The sequence below is a fragment of the Phoenix dactylifera genome, unplaced genomic scaffold (assembly GCF_009389715.1).
Source record: "Phoenix dactylifera cultivar Barhee BC4 unplaced genomic scaffold, palm_55x_up_171113_PBpolish2nd_filt_p 000125F, whole genome shotgun sequence".
In the NCBI taxonomy this organism is placed as follows: Eukaryota; Viridiplantae; Streptophyta; class Magnoliopsida; order Arecales; family Arecaceae; genus Phoenix; species Phoenix dactylifera.
Window position 1 is genome coordinate 658,506 of NW_024067690.1, and position 13,202 is coordinate 671,707.

Genomic DNA, 13,202 nt, shown 5'->3' on the forward strand with positions numbered 1-13,202 from the left:
AATTTCCTGAGGCCTAACCCTCGGATGCCTGGCCTAGCGCCGGAGGAACTTCAAGAGTCAGGAGTCGGCGAGGCGCTACCGAGAGTTAAAAAGAGGAAGGATGAAAGTGAAATGAGGAAACACTCTGTTTGCATTAACTTTCGTTGCATCAGGACCGAGACCCATACAACATGGCAAAACGCCAACATACAAAGAAAAGAACAAAGAAAAGTACAGAGGGTCAGCTTGGAGGAACCCCTGGGTCGGGAACGGCGAGCACATCCGCAAGGGGTAGGGAGACAGTTGGAGAATCAGCAGGCAATGGCATCGGAGGGGAGTCAAGGAGGGAGACCCCACTCAGGTCAATTTCGGGGTATCTAGCGGACACCCTCGCCAGGCCTTCATCGAAGCCTAAGACAAAGGAGTCGGACCCCGCGTCCGACATGTCACGGATGAACTCGGGGGACTGACGATAGGCCTGTACCGCCTGACGCCCGATTTCCGCGCTCTTCTCGGCCAGCGCCGCCTCCGCTCGCTCCGTAATCTGAGCTTTCGCCTCCATGACCTTCGCCACAATCCGGTCGTCCGCCTCGGAGGAGACCCTCAGCAGATCGGCCCGAGCCTCCATGTGCTTCGCCTCGGCAGCAACGCGAGCAGCCTCAGCCTCCTCCAGGCGCGAATGAAGCTCCTGGTTGCTCGCGCGGGACTCCTCCAAGGCCGATTCCAATTTGGCCAGCTTGGCTTCAAGAGATCGGGCTCGGTTGCGGGCGTTGTCGGCTGACTGCTGGGCCTTCTCCCACCTCTCCCGGAAGTCGGCAGCCTTCCGGGACTGCTCTTCGGCCCGCTCCTCCGCCTTCCTGATCTCGCCTTCGAGACCCGAGGCAACCTTGAGTTGCTCCTGAGTCTCCAACAGTTGCCTCTCGAGGGCGGCGAAGCCGAGTACCCGCTCTTCGGCCACCTGGAGCCTCGTCTCGAGGTCCCTGGTCGTTCTCCCCGCCGCAGCCTGGCCTCCCTCCTCTACAGCTTTCAGTCGGCTCTCGGCCCTCGCCAGAAGCCTCGCCTGTTCCTCGTGGCTCTCCTCCAGACGGATCATGTACTGGGCGAGCTAAGAGATAGGAAAAATGAGGGCGTCAGGCGGGGATCAATAGAGCCTATAAATGACGAAAGCGGCCAGAAGAACACTCACCGACATGAGACAGACGCAGCTGGCAGCTCCGACGTCAGGGATCCCCATCTGCCGGACCCGCCTACGGTCACTCTCCAGCAGCACCGTCTCGATGAGGTTTCGGGCGCCGGCGAAAGTGAAGGCTGACCCCGACTTCGCCCCGGAGCCGGACGGTGATTCTGCGGCCTTACCCTTACCCATTGCTTGGGGGAGAGTCATGCTGACCGTGCTCGGGGCGGGGGCCGCTCCAGAAATCGACAGGGTCCCGCTCGGCCGGGGCCTCGGCGCGCTCCTTCTCGTATCATCCGAAGCCGACCGAGTCGAAAGCCGGGCTGGGGACCGATCGCGTCCGACCCGGCCGTCTCGGGCGCGCCCGGGTGACGCCTCCGGAAAAGCGGTAGTCTCATCACCGGAGGGCTGATACGGCGTCAACTGTCGGTCCGAGCCCGCGGCGTCCCCCTGATCGGTGGGTCCGGACCCGTCTGTCGGCGTCGGAGTCGCCTGCTGGCGGGACTTCTTCGCCGGTGGGACCCCGCTCGGAGGAGTCCGTTTCTTCCTCCGGACCGCTTCCAGTAGGGACGCCCTACTGACAGCCGTCGCCTTGTCCGACCGCATGACGTCGTCGATTTCTGCAAAAAGGACGAGATGGTCGGAGACTGAGAAACTGATGGAAAGAAGAAATGAAAGAGGAGAAAGAGCTAAAAAAGAAGTGGTGGCGGGCTCACGGTCGGCGGGGACCGAGCTCAGACCGACGTTCACCAAGGCATCCTCGGAAATAAGGCGGGCCACCGGGGGAAGCCGGCCCTCGGCAACCAGCCCCCTCAAGACGGCAACGCCATCGGACTCCTCCCTCGACAACCTTGATAAGCCGATCGGGGACTTCATCGGCGTCTCCCAGGTTGTCCCGATTCCCCAAGAGGGATCTACGTCAATGAAAAAGAAACGCTCCTTCCAGCCGTGAATGGAGGAAGGAGCATCCTTGACGAGGCCGCACCCTCGCCGCGCCGCGAAGCACCACCACCCTCTGTCCCGGGGGTGGCCGTTCAGGCCGTAGCATTCCCAAAAGACATTCAGGGTGGCGGGAACCTCATGCATGCGGCAGAGAACCTGGAAGGCCGTCAGGGTGCGCCATGAGTTCGGCACCAGTTGCGTCGGCGCCACTCTTAAACCCCGAAGCACCTGCACGACTAAGTCCGAGGGGGGAAAGCGGAACCCAGCCCGAAGGATGTCCTCATTGATGGCGACCTTCCCTGGAGGAGGATGGGACATCCTCTCCTCAGGCCCCGGGAGCGTAATGTTGCAGGCTTCGGGAAGGTGGTACCGGGCCACGAACCTATCTAGGTCTTCAGGGACCAGCTCCGACTGAATGCGGTCCGCCCTTACTTCGTCCATCCCTAATGGCCAGTGAACCTACGGTCAGGACGGGGTCAAGAGGGGGGAAGGCACCGGAACGACTGGAGTACACTAACACGAAAGGAAAAGGTACGGAGAGCCCTAAATTGAAGAGTGGGGCAACTCACCGGAAAGGAAGGAAGAACGGCTCCGAGAGCGTCAAAGGAGGAGCGAACGAACAGTTCGGCGGCAACGGCAGCGGCACAAGGGAGAAACTTGAAGATGCCTGTGAAGAGAAAGGCGGACGGGGGAGGGCCCCCGGTTAAATAGGCGGAAAGGCGGGTGACGCCTCGGTGACGCCAGAGGACGCCTGGCTGCCGAAGGTTTGTTCGCGCCCCAAAGGTGAATCGACGCCATTAAGGAAGGATGTCCGCCGAAATCCGCAGACCGCCAGATCAGCGACAACTGCCATACGCCATAAAGAAGGCGGGAAGCTCGGAGCGCGCGCGCCTTTCCGAGGGATGGCGGCAATCTCGAAGCATCACTCCCTTCACCCGTTCCCCTCCTGGTTCCAGGCTCGGGAGTGGGGGGCTACTGTTACGGGGGAACTTAGCCACCATGCCCCACGTGACCGGCACGCGCGCCCAGGAAGACTACGGCAGCCCCTTGATCCAGCAATCCGACCTCGGGTCGGATATCTTCGGCTCCGCAGCCCGACCCCGAGTCGGCTGCCCCTTGATCCAGCAATCCGACCTCGGGTCGGATATCTTCGGCTCCGCAGCCCGACCCCGAGTCGGCTGCCCCTTGATCCAGCAATCCGACCTCGGATCGGATATCTTCGGCTCCGCAGCCCGACCCCGAGTCGGCTGCCCCTTGATCCAGCAATCCGACCCCGAGTCGGCAATCTCTCGACAACAACAGACTGTTCCTCTGAGGCACGCCGCGGCCCCCTGCTCCACTACTCCCTGCAACGGCCGTATCCGGCGCTGCCCCACGATCCCCTGTAACAGCCGTACAAAGCGGAGCTCCACTATGCCCTGCCATGGCCGTACCCAGTGCTGCCCCACGACGCCCTGTAACGGCCATGTCAGTGGCAGCCCCATCGTGCCACACGATGACGAATCCCCGGATAAACCTCCCAGCCTGATATATATGGGGCTGGGGGGGAAGGGGGAGGGTAAGATATATCTTCCAGAGTATCATCTCACCTGCTACCTTCTCCTTCTCCTTCTCCTTCGATCTCCTCTGACTTGATCGTCGGAGGGCCCCTACTACCCCGGTGGTGGTGCGAGGCTTGCTTGCAGGTTTCACGGCGGAGGGCGGAGCGCAACCAAAGCAACTCAAAGGGAACCCCGTTCACACCGCTGTGCCAATCGTTCTCGGTTTGGACCACCAGCAACAGGACCCATTATCAACTTCAGTGGTGCTCTCACGTATGCTTGAGATCAACCATAATATGGTGAGCCAGAACTGTATTTGGTTCTGCCACCTCCTAAAGTTATGACCATCAAAGTTTTCAGGTTTGGCACTAAGGTGGTCACTAGTATTTGAGGCCATAGGTTCAAGGTTATAGAGAAGGGACAAAAACTTGAATAAAGGTTAAAAAATTTATGTCAAAAAATTGCACTAATATTTATATTGAATTTTGAATGTTTAGTTGATATATCCAAAAATAATAATAGCCAGATCAGCTCTAGATCGGTGGTGGAGCACTAGGCTCACTTAAGTACCAGCCTTTCTTAGGCACGTATATCTTTTTGACAAGCTTTTCTTTAACACTATTAGTTAGGGGATATAATTACTAGAGATCATATAAATTTAATTTTTAGAAAAGCCTAAATGCAAATTTAAATTGGTTATTATGTACCAATCAATTTTCAAATTTTTGGTTTGAATTTTTTGAATCAGTAATAATTAATTATTAATTTAGTGCTAGCTAGACAATTATTGTAATTAAAATCTAATATGTCAATTCAATTAATTATATATTAGAATTAATTTATTGCTTTATTAGAATAATTGATTATTAATTTTGTGCTAGCAAATCTATTATTATAATTGAAATCTAAAATATCAATTTAATAAATTATAAGATTTATTACCTTATTAGAATAATTGATTACTAATTTTTTGTGCCAGCAAATCAATTATTGTAATTGAGATTTAAAATATCAATTCAATGAATTATAAGATTTATTATCTTATTAGAATAATTTATTATTAATTTTGTGGTAGCAAATCAATTATTATAATTGAGATCTAAAATATCAATTCAATGAATTATACAATTTATTATCTTATTAGAATAATTGATTACTAATTTTGTGCTAACAAATCAATTATTGTAATTGAAATCTAAAATGTCAATTCAATGAATTATAAGATTTATTACCTTATTAGAATAATTGATTACCAATTTTGTGCCAACAAATCAATTATTATAATTGAGATCTAAAATGTCAATTCAATGAATTATAAGATTTATTACCTTATTAGAATAATTGATTATTAATTTTGTGGCAACAAATCAATTATTATAATTGAGATCTAAAATATCAATTTAATGAATTATAAAATTTATTACCTTATTAGAATAATTGATTACTAATTTTGTGCTAGCAAATCAATTATTATAATTGAGATCTAATTTGTCAATTCAATGAATTATATGTTAGAATGATTTATTACCTCATTAGAATAATTGATTGAGATCTAATAAGTCAATTCAATAAATTAATTATTATGTATTAACCAATTTTCGAATTTTCTGTTTGGATGAGATCTAAAAATTACTCCTTGAGGAGTTCAAATGGAGATATGATAAATCTCTTGAAGGTTAAACAAGTTATTACCTTTTTAGAATGATTTATTGAATTATATATTACTAACAAAAAAAAACAAATACTTCTTTAATTTGTTAGCAATATATCACCTGACTAAGCAAATAAATCTAATAATTACAATTAATAGAAATTCTTAAAAGAAATAATATATATATATTATTCGGTATCAAAATAAATTTATTTTATCACAAAAAAATCTATTTTAGCACAAAATAAATCTATTCATTTAATAAATTCAAATCATAAAATTGCAAATCCTATTGATCCACTAATATTAAATTTAAAACAAAAGTAAGAGTAAATAGCCTGATAGAAGGTAGGTCGAAGGGCGTAGACGTTGTCCCAAAGAAGAATTTGTCCCTATGTACGGGTCTCCCGGCAATCCTCCTCAGAGATACGACGATCCTAAACTTCTTCTTCAGTACGTCTCGGAAGAAGCCAAATCGAACCCGATTGGACTTGTAGATCCAGCAAATAACGAAATAAAAATAATAAAATAAACTAAACAGAATTGCCAAAATAAAAATCAGAAGTGGCTAAAAGGAAGAACTTTTTTTCAGAATTTTTCTGATATTTTTCTCTAATTTTTTGTGTCCTAAAAGAGATGAAATTAAGGGGTATTTATAGAGGTATTTAGAGGAGCTTTTTGGTCTTTTTGCGGAGTATCCATGCCTTCCGCCGATGCGTCCGCGGTGATTGCGCAAATGCCCCATTAGGCGTTTTGCGAAATTCAATTGCGCACATGGCCGAATCTCGGGCCACGTGCGCATTTAAATTTTTTCTGTGCGCATTTAAATTTTTCCAACAAGCCCTATGAATACCACAAGGACAAGCTTTCTAGTTCTAGTTTTTATTGTTTCTACTTTTAATTGCTTTGCTTTTGTGTTGCTGCTAGGATCTCAAGTGGGTTTGACTCCTTACTTGCATCAACATATGACATCACCAACCACAAACTATGAGGTTTAAGCTAACTTTGCCCAACTTTTAAGCTTAAGTGATGAGAACAATCCTCTTCCTTCTTGGAATATGCTAAGGTTTCATAGTTACTCTCATTCTAATAATGGGCGCATGCAGTGCATTTTTTGGTACTTACTCTTTTGGGATTGATTGGTATAAACAAAATTTATATGGTAGACATAGAAGATCTCCTAGAATCATAAATTAATTTGAATTTTACCAAATGATCTTTTTTTATTAAGAATATTTCAACACAATTTTAAATTTTATTAGAATAAAAAGAAAAAAAATATTAGAGAACCTCTTGCTTGAACTTGTACTGAAAGTTTTTCAGGCTCCGGATAGAGCTTTAGTCTGAAATTTTTTGCAGGAAATTGGCCCAAGTCTGACCCGATTGAAACCCAAGCTGAACCTAAAGCTTTAATGGGTCCTACCGAAACTAGGTTTGATCTAGCCTAAAAAAATATATTAGGCTCGAGCCAGGAAAACATGTTCACTTGTAGCAGCCAAAGTCATGCTGCCACCTTTGCCTTTGCCTTCGCCTTCTTATTGGGAGGGGGTATTCTTTTTTTCAAAAATGTCTTTAAACTTTTAGATAGAATGAGTTAAGATCTTTTCTCTTATTAAGGCATAATAGATATTTTATACATTTTTTTAAAAAAAGTATAGGCTCAACCAAACATAAGCCATTTGTAATATATTGAAATAGTCAACTGAACATGTCATATATTGAAATATTAGTTTTCTAGAAAAAATATTTCAATAAACAAAATTTCTTTCTACGAGCCAAATAAGTTCTTAGTAAGGAAATATGGAGGAAGAAAATTTAGGTGTTGCAAGTAGAGGAGAGGAGGGAAAGAGAGAGACGGGAAGATTAGAGAGCTAGGAGATACTTAAGAGTGCTCGATAGAAAGAGGGCTTCCAATGTCTATTATGCTTAGAAGGGAGAGACTTCGGGATTAGAGCTGTGCTTGAGAGATCAGAGAATATGTCATCTGCTATTCTAGTGCTCAATCTCACTCATGGATGGAGATGAATTGGATGGTGAAAGCAAGATTGTAGGGTAAGGGTTTTGATTATGCTAAGACTCATTGGCTCCTATTGGTTTCAGTTAGCTAAGGGTTGCCCAAACTTAGCCCAAACCATATCCAGTTTTTCATGATTTAACTAAAACGTATTGATCTAATACCAAAGAAAGAAGGATGGAGACATTCTATATTTCAAACTATTTTGAAGTAAAGGACATTTTGAAAAGAAAAAGACATGGGGAATTTAAAAAGAGATTGTAGTTTAAAATTTTATTTTCTATAATCTATCATGGAGTAGTATATCAATGTACAATGCGTCACGCAAATGGATGACTGCGATCTTATTGATTAAGCTTATTTAGAGTAGATTTGACGTGTATACTTTATGTTTTACCCATATATTCTTGTTTTAGAAGCAATGTAAAGAAATATACTAATTTTTTTTGTATAAGCTTATGTTTCCAGATTTGGACAGTCGTCATCTCATGTCAGATTTAGAGAAAATAATTGCTCTCTAAATCTAATTCGCGGTTTCCTAAAAGATATTATTTTATTAATCTCGATATAAAATAAAAATAATATTTCGACAGAAAGAAGGTAACGAACTCTTTCTCTCGTTTCTCCGCCAAGTGCCCTCCAATCCCTCCAGTCTGTTTCCTCCGAAGACTTCGATAATTCGATTTCGCCTTTCCTTGCAGAAGAGATTCAATTCCTTCTTCTAAATTTGGAAGCAAGTCCCAAATCGGAGCTTTTGGTGAAGGTTCCTGCCGATTTTTCTGTGCTTTTTTTGTAATTTAATGATTGAAAGTTGAAGCGCGATCTTGGAGATCCCCGAATTTGGTAACTTTTTTAGCTTTCCTTTCCAAGAATCCGTTCGAATCGATCGGATCCGTGGTGAATTTAAGGATCTTGGGCGTTCGGAAGAGCTTGCTTGCTTGATTGAAAAGGATTGGAGTTCTATCCCCCCCAATCGTTCCACCAGAAAAAAACTTGGAGTTAGGCTTAGGGTTTGGTTTGAGTTGATGTTTGTATCGGCATGGGAGTGGATTACTATAACATCCTGAAGGTGAACCGGAACGCCACCGATGAGGATCTGAAGAAGTCGTATCGGAGGCTGGCGATGCAGTGGCACCCGGACAAGAACCCTAGCAACAAGGCTGAGGCCGAGGCCAAGTTCAAACAGCTCTCCGAGGCCTATGAGGCGAGTCACTGAATCGATTCCCTTCCCTTTTTTTTTTACTTTCCGGATGTATTTCTTGAGCTCTAGTTAATTTCAGTAGATTGTAAAAAGATGCCTGCAAAAAGATTTTGATTTGATTCTTGTGGTTAGGAATTCATTAGGGCTAGTAAGGAAACGGTGGGGATTACAGAGTTAAAATTTGAGTGTAATTGGAGATGAAAGTGTGACAACATAAATTTGATAGGTATCTCAGGTTCTTTAACACAATATTGGCTTTTCCTACCAACTATGATGTATTTGATGGCGACTTTATCTAGTTTTCCTTTGTCATGGGAGATTTTTTTTTAGACAATATTTCTTGAAAAAAAGGTTTATGCAATTATTGACTTAAAAAATAATGAGTATGCGTCTATTAATACGTTTCTTGGGAAAAACCTTATGTTAGTATGCTTTGGATGGATTATTCTAGGCTGAAAAGAAAGTATAAGTAGGAATATGACAAGAATCTTATTTATGTTGTCGGTTATGTATTTCTGTTGTAACATGGAACTTCTTTTGCAAGTTTATTATGATTCATCGTTTAGAATATGATGATGGTTTAACAATGCATTTGGATTTTTTCTTTTTAATGTTGGTCATGATTTTTGACAACGCATTGCGGGAAACTAACTAGATTCTGTTGTTTTGGAGTTGCTCCAGATTGAGGAAATAACTAGATTTTTATATTTGATGCATGAATCTTCTAATTCTTTGATGGTTGATTTGTTAAATTGGTAGTGAAGAAATGACTACTTGTTTGACAAGACGGAACCTGTACACAAGAATGAAAGAAAGGAGCAAGAACCTTGTTTATTCTGTCTTATTATGGTCCTCAGCACATGGAACTTTATTCACCCAATTTTGATGTTTTATGATTGCCTATAATATGATTGAATGTTTAAAAAAAAAAGAAACAATCACCTGTATTAGCTTGCAGAGTTTTTCTTGATGATATGCATCTGCCCATATGTTGCTCACATGTCGAACCTGCTGTCTCAGGTTCTAAGTGATCCACAGAAGAGGGCAATATACGATCAATATGGAGAAGAAGGCCTGAAAGGGATGCCCCCTCCCGGTTCCAACAGTGGTGGCCCATTTGCTAATGGCTCAAGTGGTCCTAGTAATTTCCAATTCAATCCTCGAAGTCCAGAGGATATTTTTGCTGAGTTATTTGGAAGTGGCCCTTTTGAGTTTGAGTCCATCGGACGTGCAAAGTCCATGAGGTTTCAAACAAATGGTAGTGGCACTTTTGGTGGATTAGGTGGAACTGAGAATACCTTCCAATCAAATGCTGAGGGTGTTAGTGCTAGCAAAGGCCAGCCTCGGAAGGCACCACCTGTGGAGACCAAGCTTGCATGCAGCCTTGAAGAGCTCTATACTGGATCAACAAGGAGGATGAAGATCTCAAGAAATGTCATGCGACCTAATGGGTATAGACTTTTCCAGATATCTTGTAGAGCCTCATATGGTTTTGTGACCTGATGTTATGCTGAACTTTGTTATAGAACATACTGTTAAGCATTACAGGATCGCTGCAAGCGTGTGATTTATTGACAAGAATATAGAAGTATGCTTGAATTGAACTTTGCTTCCTGTTTTAATCTTTCACTTTCATATGAGAGAATAATTCTTCATGCAGATTTGTCGAGTGAACTGTTTTCTAATTTTTCACAGTTTTCTTAGTTCTATATGTTGATATATCTGCATCATATTACGTAACAATATGGTTACCATTTAGAGTTCAGGAGGTTGTTTGTTTGGTACTTAAAACATTGCCATGGTGAAATTTTTAAATTTAAATGCTGTCATCTTATAAAATGTTTATATATTTATTTAGCATGTTTCTTTGAAAGGCATGACAGTACTTATCCAAATTAGGACCCAAAATAGTTCAGTGAAGCAAGTCTTCTGCTGGTCTACTACTACTACTTTGTACATAGACATGGTGGGTAGGGGGTATCTTGCTTGAACAGAACTTCCAGGCTTTCTTGTTTCCACAAACCAATCAGCTGCTATATTTTCTCCTCTAATTGAACATCAATATTATATTTATGATCAGCTAACAATTAATAGCTTAGGACTCCCCCCACAAACATAGATTTTATAGAATTTGTCTTAGAAAGAGATCTGGAAAATCCTCAGCTTTCCCGGCTAATATAATTTCTTGAGATTAATCACAGTTTCTCTTTTTTATCTTAAGGATCTGAACATTCAGCATATTCATATTTCGACTCATGTTTTATGTGGATCTATTTCTTTCTAGCTGGGCTTTGCAGAAGTGTGGTGGGAATACAACTTTTATCAATATGGATAGCTTTGGAAAAATTATTTTGAATTGTTTTTAAGATCAGAATACCATTTCCTTATCATCTTTGAAATTCTCTGAAATCCCTTTGTTTTTTATAAATCTTCTATGTTTGTCCACTAACTTGTATGGGGATCCTTATTCTATGTAATGTCATGGTTACTGGCAAGATTTGTTTGGACTATGTTCTTGCTCCGATAATGTGGTTCTTTTGACATCACTTACGTAGTATACCCCATATATCTTTGCCCCCACTAAGCTTCCTTATATAACATTTCTTATTTATTATCAGGACTATCTCCTGGAGTGGTGGGCAATGGCCCTTGTGTCATCTTTTATTTTTGAACTCGCTTGGTCTGACATTGAGGCAATACATGTAAATAGAATATATTTGTGTAGTGACTACTTATATACAGCCCTTATATGCTGCAGCTTAATGTTTGAAACAGTTTGAGAACCTGTATTTTAAACCCAAGAATCTTGTTTATAGAATGTTATTAGGTCTTGTAGCATGTAAAATATCAAATCATGGTTCATTTGATATGTAGAAGTTAAACATCTCTATCATGTCAGAGAACTCTAGGAATCTGTGGTTTGTATACTCTCATTCTCCGTTTCTTTATCTAAGTTTACTTTGCAAGGCATGTGGAGTGATATACATCGATGCAGTTTTGTGTAGATATAAAAAGAGAGATGCTGCATCATTTTTGTTTAGTGGTAGAAGGACCTCAGCAATGTCTGGAGGCACACAAATTCTAGTACGTCATATGGTATCCATTCTTGAAATTCTGCCCTTTCTGGCTGTGTATTCTGTTATACATGCATACATACACAGGCATATACATACATATGTTTGTACATGTACATACATATGCATGTATTTCCTTTTGTTGTTTATTTTATTACATTAATCTTGTTAATGAGTTTCCTGCAAGTTTATCTTTTTGGTTTCCGTCCTCTTGTATATTGGAGAAAAGAAATCAATTTCTTATATCCTATTGTTTTAAATTTCAGGCTATAATATGATGCTGTCTCATTATTATTTTTCTATCATTATCATTGTTATTATTCTCTATTCAGCTTGATAATAAACTTTCTTTTGTAGTAGAAATTCTCAGCGTAAAGACTTTTATCTTGCTGATATATATAGTTTCCCTTTTTGTTTTATATTTTTGCATACAACATAGACGTCTGGTGCCCGAGACAGAGATCTTATCAATTGATGTGAGGCCTGGATGGAAGAAAGGAACCAGGATAACATTTCCAGACAAGGGGAACGAGCAGGCAAAACTTTTGCCAGCAGACCTTGTGTTTGTCATTGAGGAGAAGCCTCATGAGGTGTACAGAAGGGAGGGGAATGATCTTGTTGTCCACTGGAAAATTTCTTTGGTGGATGCGCTTGCAGGGACCATAATAAACCTTACCACCCTTGACGGGCATGACCTTGCAATCAACGTGACCGATATTGTGACCCCTGGGTATGAGCTTGTGGTTGCAAAGGAAGGGATGCCGATCACCAAAGAGCCAGGCAAGAAGGGCAACCTGCGGATCAAGTTTGATGTTAAGTTTCCTTCAAGGTTGACAACTGAGCAGCGGGCAGCCATTAGACGTATCCTGGCAGGTTAACTACAGAAAATGCATGATACTACATGCTCAACAAACAGGCACCGCGGTTAACTCCCATCCACTCCCCACTAATATGTTAGTATTCTTTTAGTTCTTTTTATAGGTATTGTCTACCATTTTTCGTCCAACTAATTTCTTCGTTTGTTATAGTTCAGGATGTCAATAGCATTTTGAAGGCATGATGCTCTTTCTCACGAAAGCTTAATTTTCTGATGCAATCAAAGCATATTCTGGTGGACCTTGTGTTTGAAAAGCCTATATAGATTCATGTTTTCATGCGGAGATGTTTCTCCAGGGTAGTTTGGTGCGTGCTTGCAAGTGTGTTAATGCTATGCTATTGTCACTTGCAATGATTTTAGATCAGATATAGTTGTTGCAAGTGGAATAAATTCTAAAGGACTTGACTTTGTTTTCTGATTGGAATGTTAAAGAATATCAAGAAAAAATGTTAAACCTAGATTGATGTTGAATGCACGAGTCTCGTCTACTTGGTTATGTGATATGATTAAGATTTCAAATCCTAGTATCAAATCATCTATCATTTTTCATCGAAATGGTATGATATTAGTATGATGCAAATATTGATAATACTTACCGAAATTGAAAATATCAAAACTTTATTGGCACCAACCGGCATGATCGGTGTGCATCAGTAAGTATGACCTATATAGATTGGCATGAAGGGTTTGAGCATCTTGGCAACAATATTGGTTTCATATCGGAACAGTTCCAACGGATGTTACTATGT

General features: G+C 42.0%; 1 protein-coding gene across 3 annotated transcripts; it reads left to right on the forward strand.

Moving 5' to 3' along the window:
• Positions 1–7,893: 7,893 nt before the first annotated feature.
• Positions 7,894–12,924, forward strand: LOC103698321 (dnaJ homolog subfamily B member 1-like). Of its 3 annotated transcripts, none has more exons than XR_602705.4 (4): positions 7,894–8,505; positions 9,523–9,953; positions 12,016–12,529; positions 12,610–12,924. XR_602705.4 is itself a non-coding variant. In XM_008780316.4 (3 exons), the coding sequence occupies exons 1-3, from the start codon at positions 8,341–8,343 to the stop codon at positions 12,452–12,454; spliced, it is 1,035 nt and encodes a 344-aa protein (XP_008778538.1). In that variant the 5' UTR covers positions 7,894–8,340; the 3' UTR covers positions 12,455–12,924. The 3 variants fall into 3 exon arrangements, 1 of the variants encoding a protein (XP_008778538.1); XR_602704.4 differs by having other exon boundaries at positions 7,895–8,505; positions 12,605–12,924; XM_008780316.4 differs by having other exon boundaries at positions 12,016–12,924.
• Positions 12,925–13,202: the final 278 nt, after the last annotated feature.